An 18,751-nucleotide genomic window follows, 5' to 3' on the forward strand; every position below is an offset into this window, starting at 1 on the left:
CCCCCCCAACTATGAATTTTGTATTTTTCACTCTTTTCTCTTCTCTTGACCCTATTCCCTCCATCCACCAGTTCATTTCTGGAGGGCATCCTTCCTTCCATCTCTTCTCTAATCAACTGCTCTCTTTCATTTTTGGGCCGCAGTCCCTGTGTCACTGCCCTCCTCAAGAACCCCCTTCTCTGAGCCCAGCAGATACACAGACTTACCCAGCCCTCTCAGTCCTCTCATTCTATACCCAGAACCCTCCAGCGTACAGTCGGCAATCAACCGCCTCTCAGGCTCCTGCAGGACAGACTCCTCGACCCAAAGGAGGGCTTCAAGTCCAGCCAGCCCACTGAGGCTGCTCTCAGTGAAGAGTCTTAGAAGCTCTTCACTCAGCTTATCCTGCTCGAGTTGCAGGATTTTCAGATCTTCAAATGACACCCTCCTCTTATTTTTTTCTTCAGTTGATTGATTATCCAGTGTATCTATAGTTAGATACAAGCTCATACTGTACATCAAGTCGGACAGTATTAATCTCCATTTAAACTAACACGCTGCTGCTGCTGCCACCTACTGGACAATGAACCTCACTGCTGTGGGCAATGGGCATGCCGAGGGTTAGATTTTCCCAAAGCGTTTCTGTAAACTGGCTCCAAGGGGAGCCAAATCCTACGAAATGAGTTTTTGCCGCTACCAGAGGTAGAAAGTCCAGGGGTCAGAAAGCAAACGTCCTGCCATGTGTTTCTTCCATCCAGCCAGCTGATTTCACTAATTAGTCCTACCTCCTGGCTGAATAAATTGTCCTAATTAGCAAATCCAGGGGATTTACCTTCTGATATTGGATTGTATTCCACCTCAAGCTGCCAGTCAAGCAGACTGCAGAGAGGCAGTTTGAACTGGGAGAAATAAAGAGATTACATCACATCATTATTGATGAATATCTCTGGATCAAAATGATTGTTTTGCTGCTGTTGCTGTTGTTGTTGTTGTTGTTGTTGTTGTTGCTCTTGTTGTTGCCGTTGCTGTTGTTTGTTGCCCTTAATCCTTCTTCATCTTCCTTCGTCATCCGTTTTCATTCAGTTTCCCTTGGTCCTCTTTTTGTACTGCAGTATACTGCGTTTTACATGCAGACATACGTATAGTAAACTTTTTAAAAATGTGTACTCATTGTTGACCACAAGGGGGCGGTAAATCCCTTGAAATCACACACATTTGTCCCTCAGGACCCCAGCAGGAGCTGAAGAGAGAGACGTTCTCTTTGCTCAGCACTGTTCCAGTTACCTGTCCAGGTGGCCACCTGCTGGTGCCAGAATGGCTCGCACCTGCACAGACCTGTGAGGCCTTCTCAGTTTCACAAGACCTGAGGGGGTTGGGGGTGGGGGTGGGGGGAGGACTACTCTTTCCTCCATTTTAGTGTTCAATTTCCTCATTCATAGTCTAACACCAGCAAAGTCCTGCACCTTAAGGATTTCAATCCTGTTTGTATTCTGATTTTTGACACGGAGCAACAAATTTTTTGCTGAAAATGGATTCCAGCGTGTCTGAACAGGACGGCCTTGCACAGCGAGTTGTTCTGTGTTAGAGCACCTGCCAAGTAAATGCGCAATAGATGTATATCTGACCTTATAGTGGTGCCCAAAAGCTGTAAGAGAATGAATGATATGCTGTTTAGAGTTTTTGATATTGCTTGAATAATAATGTTTCAGATTTAACAGTATATTCAATTTTGATTTGTGAGGCAGCCCACAAGTGTCTGTGGGGAGGAGTGACTACGGTTGGAGGAGAGGTTGTGTCTACGGACCAATCAGAGCTGGTTTTGGGCCCATGTGGCCCCCAATGTTCCCCACACAGCCATGGACAGCTAGTCCTCCCCTCCCCCCGCCCCCCCCCCCCCCCACCTCCCACCGCAACCCCAAAACAAATATTGGGGAAAAGGGACTCAGAAAAGGAATAACAAGCGGGAATGCAAAGAAAACCAAACGGGAATTTGACGGAAAACTGCACGCTTCAAATGCTGGCTCTGCCGAGCCAGGTTTCCTGTTGAACCCGTGAGCGGTGACATGTAGAATGTGTGTGCATGTGCGTGTGTGTGTGTGTGTGTGTGCGTATGTGTGCGTGTATGTGTGTGTGTGTGTGTGTGTGTGTGTATGTGTGCGTGTATGTGTGTGCGTGCGTGCGTGCGTGTATGTGTGTATGTGTGTGTGTGTGTGTGTGTGTGTGTGTGCGTGTATGTGTGTGTGTGTGTGTGTGTGTGTGTGTGTGGGGCTGTGTGTGTATGTGTGTATCTGTGTGTGTGCATGTGTGTGCGTGTGTGTGTATGTGTGTGTATGTGTGTATCTGTGTGTGTGCATGTGTGTGCGTGTGTGTGTATGTGTGTGTGTGCGTGTTAGATATGCCAGCTAAGCCTCTGTATGACATAAAATAAAATTTAACGGTCGTTGATTTGCATTGTGTTTGAGATTGCTTTGTATTTTACGCCGTGCACTGTAACTCCTTAGCCAAAGCTCCCTTTAAAACAAGATGTTTAACTTAAATAGACATTGGCATTTGTTTATCTACAAAGCCCTCTCTGGAAAATCACTTTATATCACTTCACTGTTACACTGGTCTGTCGGTCTACAAACCCACTCTCATGACTGGTTTATGTTTCAAGCACCTCGATTCAGGATGGGCTCGGAAGGACTGCTTTTAGTCACATAAAAATCCATTCTCTTTTTCCTTTTGGCCACTTTAGAAATATGATGACAAACCTTCCCATATCTGTTTGCAGCTGTCTCAACTGATTTATGTTTGTTTTTATGTTTTTTTGTTTTGTTTTTTTGTTTTTTTTTAGATATATTTGTTTTATTTTGGGGGTTTTTTTTCTCTATGGTGTAATGTTGGCATCATTGCAATTGAGGGCCCACCCACAATGACCTTAAATAAAGGTTGATGACAATGATGATGATGATGATGATGATGATGATGATGATGAACTGCTTCAAGCTCTGCGACTTGAATTTCTCATTAAGGAACCCCAGGTCCGGAGCACCCAAAGCCCCCCCCCCCCCCCACCCCCCCCCCCCCCCCCCCCCCCCCCACCCCTCGTTTCAACGGCCCGCGTTCCTCTCTGTCGTAAAAACGTCTTTCGCGCACATGTGGAGCCAATTACACACGGGGGTCCAGCCGCGGTCAGCGGGGGCGGGGGCACGTGAGCTGGCCCCGCCTCCCCGCCGTCTCCCTCAGATTAATGATCACACGCATGAAACCTGACCGTATACCGCCCACAGAGCCGCTAACGATGTAGCCAACCAGAGGCAGCCAAGAGACCGGCTATAAATAGCACAACGCTCTTCGAAATATATATATATATAAATAAATAAAAACACAGTAATTCCAGAAACCAGACCAGAGCTAAAACAACCGTTTTTCTTTGGGGTAGGGGCTAAAAATATGATGTAAACATGACATCATTTAGAACAAGGTTTAGCGTGCAGGTGAAGCTGCCCTTTATATACGGGACGCTACGGCTCGCGCTAACGTTAATTTGAACGCTGACTGACGTATTCCAGGGGCTGCAGCGAATGAATTTTCAGTTTTTCTGATTGGCTGGGACCGTCTGCGTCCACTGCGCAGCTCTGCAGACGACCGCGCGCATCGCACTCGCCCATTATGGCATAATTCCTGAAAACACGTGCACGTTCTTAGGAATTATGCCATAATACGAAACTTAATGTCGTATTCTGCGGGTTTGTTCTGTTGCACTAAACTTGGAATAATTTAAAATGTCTGCTTCTTTGCGCGATGCTTTATGTCTCCTGACATCCATCAGACAAGAGAAATGAGAAGCAATGATAATGAATGAGAGATAATGAAGGCGCAGTGTGTCATAGATCAGTCAGGACATCAAAGTCCAGGCACATGCCAATCACAGCTCCGCACAAACTTGTGGACTTATCAGACCTTTATTCAGTACACAAAAATATATTTATGTACAAAAAATGTATTCGTTTTCATTTCCAAAAGAAACATAATTTACACTATAGTACATGTTTGGCAATGGACCTCAGGTCTCCTCTCAGTGTACATGTAAGGGAGACATCTCTTAGGGCTTTATGAATAACAAATCCATTCAAATAGCACAACAAAAACAAAAAATGTGAATGGATATAATGCAGCATTGCTGATAGGGAAGGGCGTAGTGGAAATAAGTGGGAGATATGCCGCAGGACTTAATTAAAAAAAAAAAAAAATTTAAACGTTGAATATTTACTTCATATCAAATAAAATAACATGAAAATGAACATAGCATGGTCGTAAGACCCTCCTGGGAAGTCTGCGGACTGGCTCCTTAGGTTTAACACTCTGTTCCCTGTGTCACTTACGATTCATAAATAATAGAGTTGGTGAAAAAAAGCAGAAGCATCCTCATTCACAAAGCACCCATTTTCTCGGCCAATGACGTCGCTCGATTCGGAGGGGGGGGGGGTGGGCCTGCAAGGCGGAGTTCTTGGGCGTGGCGCGGCGGCCGGAGCGCCAGAGCTAGTTCACGTACTTGGCGCCCCCGCGCGGCAGGATGCTGGAAACGCCCCAGCCCACCACGTTGCCCCCGGCGCCGCAGGACCCGTCCAGCCGTGCATGCTGGGAGATCTCCTCCGCCGTCAGCACGCGGTCCCACACGTTGAAGCCCGTCAGCTTGCCGGCGAAGGCCGGCCTGGGGTCGAGGGCGAGCATGTGGTTCCACTCCTGGCCCAGGAGCATGACTCCGCCCTCCGGCAGGGCGTGGCCCCCCTCCGCCGCCGCCGCCCCGGTCGCCGTGGCGACCAGCCGCCCGTCGGCCCACAGGGAGGCGCGGCCCTGCTCGGGGCTCCAGGTCCCGCAGTAGTGGCCCCAGCGCCCGTCCTCCGCCGCCCCCTGCGCCTCCGCCACCGCCCCCTCCGCCCCCTCCGCCCCCCCGCCCACGGCGAACCGAGCCGTCCCGCCACTCAGCAGGAGCTGCGCCCCCTGCGGGTTCCGGCGGGTCCCGTAGGAGAAGAGCACGGTCCTGTTGAGCGCCTGCGTCGGCTTGGCCCACAGGCAGACCGTGAGGGACCGCGCCGGCAGGCCATCGTCCTCGGGCCTGACCACGGCGTGGATGGAGCGCGAGCGCATGGGGAAGAGCAGGGCCGTGTCACAGCCTGGGGGGGGAGGATAGAGAGAGAGAAAGGGGGACAGGGGAAGGGGGGGGATAGAGGGGGGTGGGTGGGGAAAGAGAGAGAGAAAGGGGGAGGGGGGAGAGAGAGGGGGAGAGAGGGGGGGGTGGGGAGAGAGAGAAATGGGGAGTGGGGGAGAGAGGGGGGGTCAGGAGAAAGAGAAAAGGGGGGGGGGGGAGAGGGAGGGGGGAGAGAGGGGGGTGGGGGAGAGTGAGAGAGAAATGGGGAGTGGGGGAGAGAGACAGAAAAAGAGAGAGGGTGAGGGAGAGAGAGAGCGACAGAGAGAGAGAGAGAGGCAGAGAAGGGGGAGAGGGAGAGAGGAAGAGAAAGCAGGAGGAAGTGAGAGGAGACAGAGTGAGGGAGTGAGAGACAAAGAGTGAGAGAGAGGAGTTAAAACTCATACAAGGCCCAGTGCCAAAGGAACACAGTTTAAAACTGACGCTTGACCACACACACAGAATCGTTGCCATGAATTATTGTGCTCCTACATCATTTTGTCACACTTTTCACCAGATAGTAAAGTTTCACAGCCATCTCCTAAAGCATCTCTGGGACCGAAGTTACTGCGTGTGAGCGTAAAACCACGAGTGACCTCTGACCCTCCTGTCCCTTCACCCGACTGCGAAACCAACGGGACTCACGAGTGCCCCGATCGACCTTTTTATCACTGCCACTAAAAAAAGGAGGAGCACAGTGGAAAGGTGTTTGTGGCACACGTTTTTACGATCGCTGTTGTTCTCTGTACGCAGACAAACCGGTCGAAAGAATCGGCCACCGCTGCTGCCGAAAATGAGCCTGACACGGTGACCCCCAGAGGGGGGGGGGGGGGGGGGCTGCTGGGCGACCTTTGACCCCTCTTCCGCTCTCTGGCTGCGGCCTCTGGCATTCGTCAGGTTGTTTGCTTTTTTTTCTTCCCTCCCGATTTCTCGGCAGCTAAAGCTAGCGGCGTTCGGCGCAGCGGGACAAAGAAGCGCTCTTTGAGAGCTATACGGCACGGCCTAACGGCGGGGGGGGGGCAGGGGGTTAGGGGGGGTCGTGATTTACTGGCCCCGGCCACGGGTTTGATGTGGAACGGAGGTGCTGCGGATTTCGGGAGTCTCCTCTGTCGGCCAGAGGGGTGTCAGATTCACGACCCGTTTCGGACACAGCCGGGGGGGGGGGTGGGGGGTGACCTCCTGGGGTCCCTTTCCCCCCCCCTCTGCAGTTTGGAGTCACGAAGCATGCCGTTACCGTGGAAACGGAGAGAGGGCACTCACCGGAGGGCAGGAAGTTCTGCTGGGCCAATCGCTGTGAGGCCTCCAGCTGGGCCCGGACCCTCTGGAGGTCCGTCGCCACGGCGGCCACCATCTTCTCCAGGCGCGCCACCTCCGCGCCGCCGACGCCTGAGGTCACTTCCTGTTGTCCCGGCCCCGCCCTCTTCAGACAGGCGCCCTCCACCTCGTGGAGCCGGGCCGCCTGGTCGCGCCCGGCCTCCAGGAGGCGCTGGAGAGCGGCGTCCTGACGGGCCGCCGTCTCCGCCCCGGCGTCCCGAACCCGCTCCACCGCCCGCTCCACCGTCCCGCTGAGCCGCTCGCCCACCGCGGCCGCCGCCCCGGCGCAGGCCGCCCCGTCGCCGCCGGCGACCTGCCGCCGCAGCTCCGCCCCCAGGGCCCGCAGCTCCGCCCCGACGACCGTATCCAGGGAGTGCAGCAGCATGTTCTGCCTCATCTGGGAGTCCTCCATCATGATGAAGAGCTTGTCCCAGCGGGACGCCTCCTCGGCCTGCCAGGGGGTGTCCGTGGGGCCCGCTGTGGGACAGAGAGGGACACCCCCGTCAGTGTGGGGGGTGGGGCCAGGGGTGGGGACGAGGGCAGGGCAGGGAGGCAGGGGGGGCAGTGCAGGGGCAGTGCGGAGGCAGGGGGGTGGGGAGGGCTGGGTACGGGGGTGGAGGTGGGGGCAGGGGACCAGGGGCATGGGGGGCGGGGGTGATGGACAGACTCTCAGGCAGAGGGACGGATAGGTAGAAAAGCAGGACTGGGTAGTCCTCTGCAATAGACATAATGAATGCATGAGTGCGTATATGTTCATCAGGGCATGGGGCCAATTCCAGCCACAACATTGATTTAGCCATAAAATCCCCATAAATGTTACGGCCATTCATAAAGTGAATTTCAATTCATTTCTTGACTTTACCAAATTGTGATGGTGATGGAATTGACTCCCAACTTTGATGCCCAAAGAGAAAGAAAGATAAATGCATACATGACAAACACATACATACATACATGCACACATGCATATATACATACATGCACACATACATACAGTACATACTACACACACTCATACATACATAACTATATACATTCATACCCGCATACTGTACATACATACATACACACAGATATGCATGCATACTGTACATACGTGCGCACATACATGCATTTGTGTATACATTCATACATGCATACGTACATACAGATAGCACATGTCTGTATAAGTCATGGACAGAATGGTGAATATTAAATGGTTCAGAAGGCTGTGGTATCCATAGTGACAAGGATTACATTAAATTACATTACAGGCATATATAGCAGACACTCTTATCCAGAGAAACTTACACAACTTTTACACAGCATTTACATTGCAACCATTTATACAGCTGGATATAATGCTGAAGCAGTGCAGGTTAAGTACCTTTCTCAAGGCTACAGCGGCAGTGTCCTTGTAATCGAACCTATGAACTTTATGTTACGATACCAACTCCTTACCCATTAAACTACGCTGCCGCCACCGACAAGGAAAATGCAGTAAAAAAGGGAAGGCAATGTGGGATGAGCAGAGGAGAAGAAGATTTTTTTAAAAGTCTGTTTCTCCTCAAACAAAGAAAAGACCCTTCTGTCAGGAGTCTGGTTTTCCCCAGACGCAAAGCTTCAAAAAAAAAGACCCGTTCTCAAACCTTGGAGCAGCACCGAATTTTACCTCCGGGTGTTACTCTTCCCTCCGTGTGTCCCAGGACCCCCCTCCCCAACCCGCTTGGGGTTGTTAGTTTGGGTTTCTCCTGGCAGACCCCCCCCCCCGTGCCTCCCCTGCCGTTCCCACTGTCCCACGCTGGGGTTATTTTTTTTGTGTGTGTGTTTTTTTTTTTTTTTTTTTGGTGGAGGCTCCCGCACGCATTTCGCCTAATGGCGTGATGTAAGCGGGTCAACGTCCAGGCCCTCGCAGTTATGCACAGTTATAATTACTCAGCGTGCCATGCAGAATTACTATGAGTGCACCTCCAATTAAGCTCGCCCTGGTTCCTCGTTAGATTTCCGATTGCTTGGTCGCCACGGGCAACCCCCAGCGACACCTAGCTCCTTTCTCCCATTACATTACATCACATTACATTACAGGCATTTGGCAGACGCTCTTATCCAGAGCGACGTACAACAAAGTGTACAACCAAGACCAGGAACAAGTGTGTTAAAAACCCCAGAGGGAAGTACAGTTCCAAGTGCAGGGAACGACAGCATAGTTTAACTTGGACCCTGTAGGTTAATCTGATTAACACAGATTAACAGAAACAGCAACAAAGCAGTCTATGCAAATAAAACAAGCAATAGTTGAGTACGCACAAGTGCAATAACAAAGTCAACTAAGATAAACAGCTCACCTTGCTACAACCCTAAGATTACAGAGTCAATTAGAGACTACGGGGAGGTAGGGAGGGATGGGGAGAGGTGCAGCCTAAAGAGGTGAGTCTCCCCTTTCTGGCTGATGAACGGGGAAGGGAGGGGGGTGGGTGAGGTTAGGTACAGAACAAAAAAATAAAAAACGGGCAAGAGCGCTCACCTTCCCGTTCCCCGTCCACCGGGATCTCGTTGAAGTAGGAGTCATCGTAGGCCACCGCGTAGTCCTCCTCGTACCCGAGCGCAGCCCGGCAGCACAGGAGGAGACAGCCGGCCAGGAGGACCCTCGGCAGGGCCATGCTGGGTGTGCGTGTGTGCGTGTGTGTGTGTGCGTGTGTGCGCGTCTGTGTGAGACAGAAAGAGAGAGAGAGAGAGGGAGAGCAAGCTTGCCCTCCAGGCTACCTACGAGACCGCTGATTTGGGCTCTCTGCTGCCCCGCCCCCTCTCCTTTGCAGACGATCGTGCTCGGCGAGCTCCTGACAGGGCGAGCGCTGGCTGCGTACTGAGCGCGCTCAGTGGTCCGCGCGGTCTATATAAGCGCGGCGCTCCGAGCAGCCAGCGGTGAGAGACGCTCTGCTGGAGGTAAGGCGTGTTGTAATCAAATATTACAAGGGGGGCGGGGGGGGGGGGCTGCTCCTGGCCGGTCGGTGGTGGTGGGAGGGGACGTGGGGGCAGGGAGGCGTGGGGTGGGGAGGGGTGGGGGGGTTCAGAGAGGAGGAGAAAGAGAGAGAGAGAGAGAGAGAGAGTGGGGGAGGGGAGGGGAGGGGAGGGGAGGGGAGGGGGGGGGGTCCGCCTGGGTTTCCTAACCTCCTCTCCCCACAACCAAGCCCCCACCCCCACCACTCCCCTGAGTATCCTGGTGTGTTCCCCCCCCCCTTCTTTTTTTTCTGACAGATAGAAAAACAGTAATGACTTCCTCATGAGACTGCCCCCCCCCCTCCCCTCCCTGTTCTCCTTCACTCTCTGGCTGCTCTGCTCACAGAGTGAGGATGATGATGGCCTGGCAAGCTGCCACAGAGAGGAGGTATGGGGCAGGGGGGGAGGGGGGGGGTGTTAGGGGTAAAGAGTCGTCACACATGTCCCAGCACGACATTGTCTGAACCCGAAGGCATTTTCAGAATGCCCCCTCCCCCCCTCCCTTTAGGGGTAAAAATAAACTCAGTGGGAACAGGTAAGAGGAGAAGCAGAGGACCCTGCCGATCAGAGCTACAGACCTACGAGAGCTTTGTCTGTGGCTTCGGGTTCCCGCCCCCGAAAGCAAATCCCCATTCAGCATCCATTCCTCTGCAATTCAGTCAGCTCTGGAAATGAATCCTCACGGAATGTGGTGACAGTTTTGAAAAGTGAGAACGAAATTTTGACTAATTTCCCGAATTGAAAGTTAAGTTGAAATGGAACCGACCTCGGACCCCAGGACAGCGTCACTGTTTCTGCTTGTGCTCTTTCTAGCCTGCATTACATTATGTTAACTTCCATTACATTACATTACATTACATTACATTGCATTACGGTACTTTATGTTACATCACATTACATCGTGCGACATTACATTGTTACATTATGTTACACTGAATTAGGTTACATTGTGCTACCTTATGTCATGTCACATTACATTGTTACATCACATTTACGGTTACATTACATTGCATGATGTTATAGGCCATTACATTGGATTCACTTAGCAGACGCTCTTACCCAGAGCGCCATACAAAAGTGGAGACCATCAACATCAGTCTCAGGAGCACAAGCGTGACATCACCAAGAAGGCACGGACAAACCACTTATAATCAACAAGTGTAAAGTTCGCTAAACAAACCAACGCTAAGTACTGTAAACAAGGGCGAGTGTGAATACACAGCAAACCTCTCTTTATGAATACGCAGCTTTTCTCTCATTATGAATACGCAGCTATTCTCTCATTATGAATACGCAGCTATTCTCTCATTATGAATACACAGTTCCCTCGCATTATTGATGTGAAGGGAAATCGGAAAAGAAAGAATGAGGGCATGGAGGTGGTCAGGAGAGCCACGGGACGGTCTGAGGAGGAGGGGGGTTTCGGTCGAGGCGAGACAGGCGGGGGCGGGGGGGTGGGGGGTGGGGGGGTTCGACGCGTGGAGACGACCGCACGGCAGGGTCAGGCCCGGCGGCTCGGCGGCACGGCGGGGGGGGGACGGGGACGGAGGAGACGCGATACGCGCCTGTCTGGGACATCAAAGCGGGGGGGGGGGGGTGCAGACGCCGCGGACATGCCGGACTTTGTGGGGAACCCCCCCCCCCCCTCGGCCGGAGAGGGTCAGACGCATGCCTGTCATTCCTGCAGACGGGGGGGGAGGGGAGGCGGCGGGGGTGAGGGTCGGGGTGGGACAAGAAAGGGCAGCGTCCAGCTGTGCTGGCCTTCCTCTGACGGGACTTGTCCAGACGAGAAGCGTTCCGAAAATTTGCCCCCGGGCCGTGACCCGCGCACGAGGGGTTCCCACGGCCGAAGGGTCTCCGGGTTTCCCCCCGATCTCCTCTCAGTCCGCGGCCGCACTGCGCGGAGGCTGCGGGTTTGAATCCCGGCCGGGGCCATTCTGTGCACAGTTGCATGATGTCCGCGTAAGTTTTCTCCAGGTACTCCGGTTTCCTCCCACAGTTTAAAGCCATGCAGGTTAAGCTAACTGGGGAGTGTAAATTGCCCAAAAGGTAAGGGCGTGAGAGTGAACGGTGTGTGTGTGTGTGTGTGTGTGTGCCCTGCGATGGATTGGCGACATGTCCAGGGTGTATTCCTGTCTCTCGCCCAATGCCTGCTGGGAAAGCCTTGAGCACCCCCGCGACTCTGACCAAGAATAAGCGGGTTAGATAATGGATGGATATGGATGGATGAATGGATATGGATGGATGGATGGATGGATGGATATGGATAGATGGATGGATGGATGGATGGATGGATATGGATGGATGGATGGATGGCTGGATGGCTGGATGGCTGGATGGATGGATGGATGGATGAATGGAACTCACCAGTGTCAGACACTGTGGCATTCCAGGATCTGAGATTTTGAGATCCCTGCTGAAATGGAGGAGACATGAACAATTTTGCACGGAAAATGCTCAGGTCTGGTTGACGGGCATCTCTTCAGCCAAAAACACGTCAAATATGAAACGCATCAATGTCCCCGCCCCCCCCCCCCCCCAAACCCCCTGCAGAACATGCGAGATCCTTTGGGGGGACATTTCCCACGCAAACGAGTCGTGCCGGATGGGAGCGGGGTCGATTTTCCAGTTTTCTTTTCTGGACCCGGAGAGTCAGAACCGCGACCGACCGTCCCACCGCGAGCCGAAGGAAGAGGCGGAACGGCGAGTCACAGCGCCCGTCGGGGCGGGCCGCGCCGCGAGATCTACGAGCGCTCTGGGGGGCTCGGCGGCCTGAGCGCCGTGCTCCGAAACCGGCGAGTTGCGGGTTTGAATCCCGACGGGGCACAGCTGCGTAAGCCCCTGGTGGATTAGGATTAGGTCTATAACCGCGGCCCCCTTCGTGTGAAACTCCAGATGTCTGCGTTTGGGGGGTGGGGGGGGGACTGGGCATGTGCGAAATGCAAAAACTCCTGACGTTCTATGGTCCCCCAGTGCCCGCATCTGCTGAGCGAATGAATTATTAGGAGTCGCACAAATTCAAAGAAGTCATTCGTAACTGCGGCTCTTAAACTATGTCCCCCAGCGTACCCGTGGTGTGTGTGTGTGTGTGTGTGTGAGAGAGAGAAAGAGAGAGAGAGAGGAAAAAAGAACAAGAGAGGAAAAGAAAGATGTTGATACATTTTACGGTTTATAGTTTACATTTAAGTCTCGAAAAGTCGACATCAATCATTGTGTTGTGCCTGAAGATCTCGTCATTGTGGTTACAACGTAATAAAATCTGTTTCTCAGTCCAACTCTCTCAACTCTGTCTCCAAGACCCTAGCGAAAAGGATTGAGACTGAAAGATTTAGTGTCCTGGACCAGAAAAACCTATAATCACGGCACGAAAATCACGTCACTGTTATGAAGCATTCGATTCAATAGGCATATTAATATCTAGTCATCTGGTTGTGGACAGTGGCCATTTTTGTCATGGCAGTGACACTTTGGTGTCAGTGTAATTGTGGCCACACCATTTGAGAGTTATTTTAGCATCAGATTCACATTTTCAGTTTAATTTCTGGTACTAATGTAACGGCATCATTTCAGCACCCATGTTTCAGGGCTCTTGTGGGGTCTGGCATTTCGGTGTCAGTGTCAAAGGAGGGTGGAGGAGCACTGCTCCACAGATCGGGACGCCCTTAACTGAACATGCTAATGTAACAGTCGCTAACGGCAAGCGAAAGCGATGAAGTTCTAGAACTCTGAGAACTTAGAATTTTTGGAGAGAAAAAAAAAAAAAACACCCTCCCGAAAAAAATCTACTTTTCAAAAGGGTTCACCGCAAGGGGGGCGGAGCTCATCACACGGATGCAGGGAGGGCGCGGTCTCCGCGGAGACGTGCGTACGGCGCGCGTTCGGTTCCTGTATCTGGGGAGCGCACGCAGCGCAGTTTCCCCCCAAAACCGCAGTAAAGCGTTTCTCTCTCTCTCTGTTTCTGACGGGCGGGGTCCGTCTCTCATTAAACACCCAAAATCCACCTCAGACCTCTCGCCCACATCTGGGGGGGTCCGGCGTGACTATCCCGGTCAGAACAACCGAAGTTGCTCAGCTCGAGAGTAGAGTACATTGGACAGGTAACGGCACTGAAAGGATGTGTCTTCCTGTTTGCTGCGTGCTCGGCGGTGCCCATGTGACACTACGAGGGCCAATGAGGTCGTTTGTCTTGTGCACCAAGCTCCAGTTCGGCTCGAGGATCGAATGACGGACTGCTCAAAGGGGCGGCTGGCGCTCACGGCAGAGCGATACGAGCAGCAATAAATCCCAGCATTCCCTGCTGCCAGACGACTGTCTCCTGACCTGTGCATTCTTCTGAATAACTAATGAGTACTGCTTCAGACAAACACACACACACACACACACATAAACATACATGTACGCACGCATCCACGCACACACACAGACACACGCAAGCACACACGCACACACACAGACACACGCACACACAGACAAACACACACACACTCACATAAACATACATGTACGCACGCATCCACGCACACACACAGACACACGCAAGCACACACTGACACACACACACAGACACACAAACACATGCACACACAGACACACACACACACAAACACATGCACACACACACACATTCGCACACACACCCACACCAAAATTCCGTTTTTTTTTTGTGCCATATATAGACTTGAAAGGAAAAAAAAAGTGTTTATACCAGATTTAGTACAGTAAATTTAGTACGGTGAATTTGTACTCAAAAACTATATGAGCCAATACAAATGCATGTCAAGTGGATTTGTACTCTACAAACCATATGTTGTAGGCCAACAGAGATGCACACGCGTGCCCGTGCGCGTGTGTCTTCTTGTGTTATTGGGTACATCGCAAAAGTAGCGGAGGCACGGGTTGCGCCGCGCAAAGGTACGACGCGCGCGAGAAACGCGCGAGCGAGCCAGCCAGCAGTACAAGGTGAAACAAGTCCGCCATCTGCTAGCCGTTAGCCAACGCCAGGCATGAGGGGAGAAGCACAATGCAGTTAGCGCTCCACACAGGAGACCGTTGTGCAACAATGGGGGAAAGCCTGCTTGCTCTCAGCTGCGGTTTTGCATCAACACGTTCGGACCGATCCGGTCCGGTTCTCCTTCGCGCGGCGAGCGTGAAGAGCGAGACCGGTGGGAACGCGTCGCCGCAACAACCTCGAGCGGCCGCAAGGGGTTTGTGGGCCGCCCCCCCGTCGTCTGGAATCAAGGGGGGTGGGGGGGGCGTGGGGGCGGTGGCGGCAATTCGGACGTCTGGCCTCTGAGTTTCTGCCCGCTGTGCAACTCCAACGCTGCGGCCCAAACTGTAAACGGATACGTCCCACAGGAAATTTTATTGCAAGTGTTAAATTGTTCAGTTTCTTTTTTTAGAGTGGTGGGGTGGGGTGGGGTGGGGGTGGGGGGGGATAGGAAGGGGTAGGGGCGGGGGCAGGGGGGAGCTATGGGTTAGGAAATAAAGTGGAGAGAGTCATGGCTTTTTTGGGTATATAACTGATGACAAGTAGAGTTCTTTTCTGGCTATGCAATTCCCTGCAGAAACCATATATTACTGACCCCTGTCACAAAAAGAGCTCAGTAGGCGTTCAGGCTGTGGGGTAAACATGCTTGTTTTGTCCCCCAAACCGCGTTCCATCTCAACGGGGCGGGACCTACACATCCGACTTCTGCGGTGTGGTGTGACACCATTAGGGCCCAGGGAATGTTCCTGTTTATTTTAAATAAAGTGAAATTCCCTTATTGGCAATTTGAGCTAAACAACTTGACGATTTAAAAGCAATTATTCAATTGCAAATGGACAAACACATTTTCTACCAATACAGCAATGGACGTATATTGAACATGTATTAAAATAAGATACCGCAACAATTCAGAATAGGCAGACAAGTGTATTAATTATTTTAGCTTCCAATCTTTTTTTGAAGATGAACTGCTGTAAAACATATTTTGCATGCCATCATAGAAATTTGAAAACATTCTGATATTTGCCTCATATTGCCATATACAGCGTATTCAAGTTCCTCAAGGGTGTCAATTAACTCTTTTCTTTCTTTCCTACTAATCTAGGTACATGGCATAATGTACCTAGATTAGTAATCATAATGGTAATGTAGAATATAAAGAGCCAAACGTGCATTTGACACTGGAAATTGGCCATGTTTCCCCTTTAACACGCTTTTTTAATAAAATTTAAAAAATTTTTAAATGAAACTTTTCAAAAACGCTTTGGACATGTTCTGTCTCTTCATCCATTGTGTCCCCCCGGATCCAGGCACGGCACTTTTTACCTCAAGTTCTGCATAATTGAATATGTCACACTTCCAGCGTACAACTCCACGGCCCATCCCCGCCGCTACAGAGGACTGAGTTTGCGGTTGACGTAGCTGGTCGCATAAGGCTAGTGTACATTTTTAGCTCACATTATAAAAGGCACATTGAAATCTAATACAGGAATGATCGGATACAGAAATTATTTAATTAACGAGTGAATGAGTGATTGAGTGAATGAGTGAATTAATCCTTTCCCACCCTCATCCTTCCTCAGCTCCCAGCTGCACAGCGACTGAAACGTCCTGTTGCACAGTGAGTGAAACTTCCTGTTGTACTGAGCCAGCTTCCACAACATGAACGCCATCCTCCGCCCGAAACAGGATCTGTGGGCCCTGATATCCACACAGGAAGTGATGGGGGGGGGGGGGGGGTACTGGGACCGGACCCATGCAAGCACCTCAACCACCTCCCCCAAAGTCTCTACCTTCCCCTCACCCCCACCCCCACCCCGCCTGTCCAAAAAAGGAAAATGAAGATTCCCATTTTGGTGTTTAGGAGCTATTAGCAATTGCATAAACCTCAGGGAGCTGCAAATATTAACTGAAACAAGATTCACCTGTGTTTTTACGAAAAAATACATAAATAATAATAATAATAATCTGACCGTGCGCTGATCATGTATGATAAGCTTTTTAAATGTGGCCTCTATTGCCGTGGCTACTCTTTGAGTATAGCCATGCTCGCGCAGTGTAAACAGGCTTTTAAACGAACCGTGACACTGCCTGCCTGTTTTATGCCCGCCAGACCACCCAAACATTATTTGCACGTTGAGTTACATGTTTTATTTTTAAAATAGCGGCATATAAATATAGTTAATTACTAATATTACTACAGTATTACCACTGTTACAGTGCTACTGTTTTGTTTCCATCACTATGACTGTACCAGCATTAGCGCTAGGCTACCACTGTTACTGTTTTACTATTGAGTACAGCTACTTTTTTAGCAACTTCAGTACTTCAAATTACATAAGAGATGATATTTTGACGATGATGATAAGATTCAGAAAGGGGATTTCAGTGAAACACCTCGACTTCAACATACGTATTTCTTATTACAAACCCTCTGTGTGTGGGCGGGGGGGGAGCTATTGAATAATGCAATTCATTTCTCATGCTATTTTTATTTTCTTTTTTACGCAGAGGAGAATACATTTATGTTCATTTGAATGAATCAGATGCAGGTTTTGAGCAATGAACTATTACAAAGGAGGACGGCGGTCCCCGTTTCGCTCCACTGCTTCTCTGCAAACCAAAGATACAGCTGCCGGATATCCGGCAAGGAGCTCCACAGAATGAACGTAAATTAAACACAGCGAACTTCTCCGAGACACGATAACACCCAGTAGGTTCGAAAAAGCTTGGCCGTTGTCTCTGGTTATGTACATGACACTCACTTGTTATACGCCTGTTATTCCACTTTAAGTGTACGTTTTGCATTTGTCACATAGTTCTGTGGCGCTTTCCAAATACATTCTGCACAGTACATTCTGCTCCGAATGTGGGGAGCCAATGTTAACTGTGAGATTGATGGTTTCCGTATAAATAAGTAGCATGCCCATATATTGTACCAACTGTGAAATACACACTTGAGAGGCATGTACTATCCGAATGCCAAAAAGTTATATTGCCGTCAGTTTTGACACATTTTCTCCTATTTTGCATTACATAGTTAAAACACAGTTTTCTTTATTTTATGAGGCGCGTTATATTATAATAATAATTCCTTGCATTTGTATAGCGCTTTTCTCGAAACTTTTTTTTTTACAGTGATGAAGGGGAAATTCACGTCAGTCACCAATGTGTAGCACGCACCTGGGCGAGGCACAGGACCCATTTTGTGCCAGAACGCTCACCACGTACAGTGTCAGCTGAGGTGGAGAGGGTCCGGAGAGACAGATTTTTCCATTGTTCCTTTGAATAGGAACAAAAGTGAGTTTTCAGAAATGACCCGTTCAGTTACACCATTATCTTCCTGAAAATGTACTGTATAATTGCAGTTCTCTTGTGGAAAAACCGAAGGAATAAGCCAAACCACGTGTTGCGGTGGAGCTCTAGCTGCAACGCGTCATGAAACGACTCTGGCATGAAATTGTTCTGAACCGAGGGGCGTAGCTAGACATAAAGCTATATTGGGGTACAGGCCCCCCATTACTCAAATCACACAATTTTTTTCTTGAATGCCTACGACATGCACACTGCCGTGCACGGACAGTAATGTGCGCGCCGCGGTGTACGGACCCGGACCGCAAGCCAAGGTGCGCGCCTCAGCTTGTATTTTGGGTTAAACTGCGTTGCTCTGACATTGTGGATTAGGAAAAAATCCATTATTTTCCCGTTATTATCAATCTAAATTAATCCACTTCCAAATATAGGAGCTTACCCCAGTAAAACTCGAACGTGAGATTTTACTGGGGCACAGCAGATCAATACGGGGGCACGTGTCCCAGTAAAAGGGGTCTAACAACACCCATGTCTAAACCAGCGGAGAAATATCCAGTTCTATATTAAAGAAATATAGAGCACTCTTTTATTTTAAGACACGTTTTATTGTAAAACAGGTCATACCAAGGTACTTGTGACTTTTTTTTTTTTTTTTTTAAAGAGGTATTTGAGTGCCGAGTGACAGTGTTGGGATAATTTTCTTCAAAACGGAATATATCAAGACGCACCTGAATACAGCCGTTGGGATTTCATTGGCTGAAACACACGCAGGCTTGATGGAAAGGGGTGACAGGCCGGGGTTGTTGATCCCTAAGGAAAATAGGAAAATACATATTTCACAACAAGATATATTATGAAAATATTTAAACGCTTTACAATATGGGCAAAGATACACATTATGCAACATAATTTCATCATTTTATAAAAATAAAAAAAAACATTTTTTTAATCCACATATATGATATATTGCATTGTATTCAATTCTCATTTAGGGAAATCTTGTGACCTTGTGA

The 18,751-nt window shown here is 50.2% G+C and overlaps 1 protein-coding gene across 1 annotated transcript; it reads right to left on the minus strand.

The window, feature by feature from the left end:
- Window positions 1–3,912: 3,912 nt before the first annotated feature.
- LOC118229371 (pentraxin-related protein PTX3-like) lies at window positions 3,913–9,261 on the minus strand. The gene is made up of 3 exons (XM_035421281.1): window positions 8,967–9,261; window positions 6,410–6,940; window positions 3,913–5,138 (listed from the first exon to the last, which is right to left on the minus strand). Exons 1-3 carry the CDS (start codon window positions 9,100–9,102, stop codon window positions 4,504–4,506), a joined length of 1,302 nt encoding a protein of 433 aa, XP_035277172.1. The 5' UTR covers window positions 9,103–9,261; the 3' UTR covers window positions 3,913–4,503.
- Between the last annotated feature and the right edge of the window lie 9,490 nt (window positions 9,262–18,751).

Source organism: Anguilla anguilla, chromosome 6 (assembly GCF_013347855.1).
Source record: "Anguilla anguilla isolate fAngAng1 chromosome 6, fAngAng1.pri, whole genome shotgun sequence".
Taxonomy (NCBI): domain Eukaryota; kingdom Metazoa; phylum Chordata; class Actinopteri; order Anguilliformes; family Anguillidae; genus Anguilla; species Anguilla anguilla.

Bases quoted from the DNA above. Each gene is read 5' to 3' on its own strand.
- LOC118229371 (XM_035421281.1), bottom strand. From the start codon at position 9,102: ATGGCCCTGCCGAGGGTCCTCCTGGCCGGCTGTCTCCTCCTGTGCTGC. The intron at 6,941-8,966 runs GTGAGCGCTCTT...TCTGTCCCACAG, and splicing joins GGTGGACGGGGAACGGGAAG to CGGGCCCCACGGACACCCCC. The intron at 5,139-6,409 runs GTGAGTGCCCTC...CTCCCCCCCCAG, and splicing joins GCAGAACTTCCTGCCCTCCG to GCTGTGACACGGCCCTGCTC.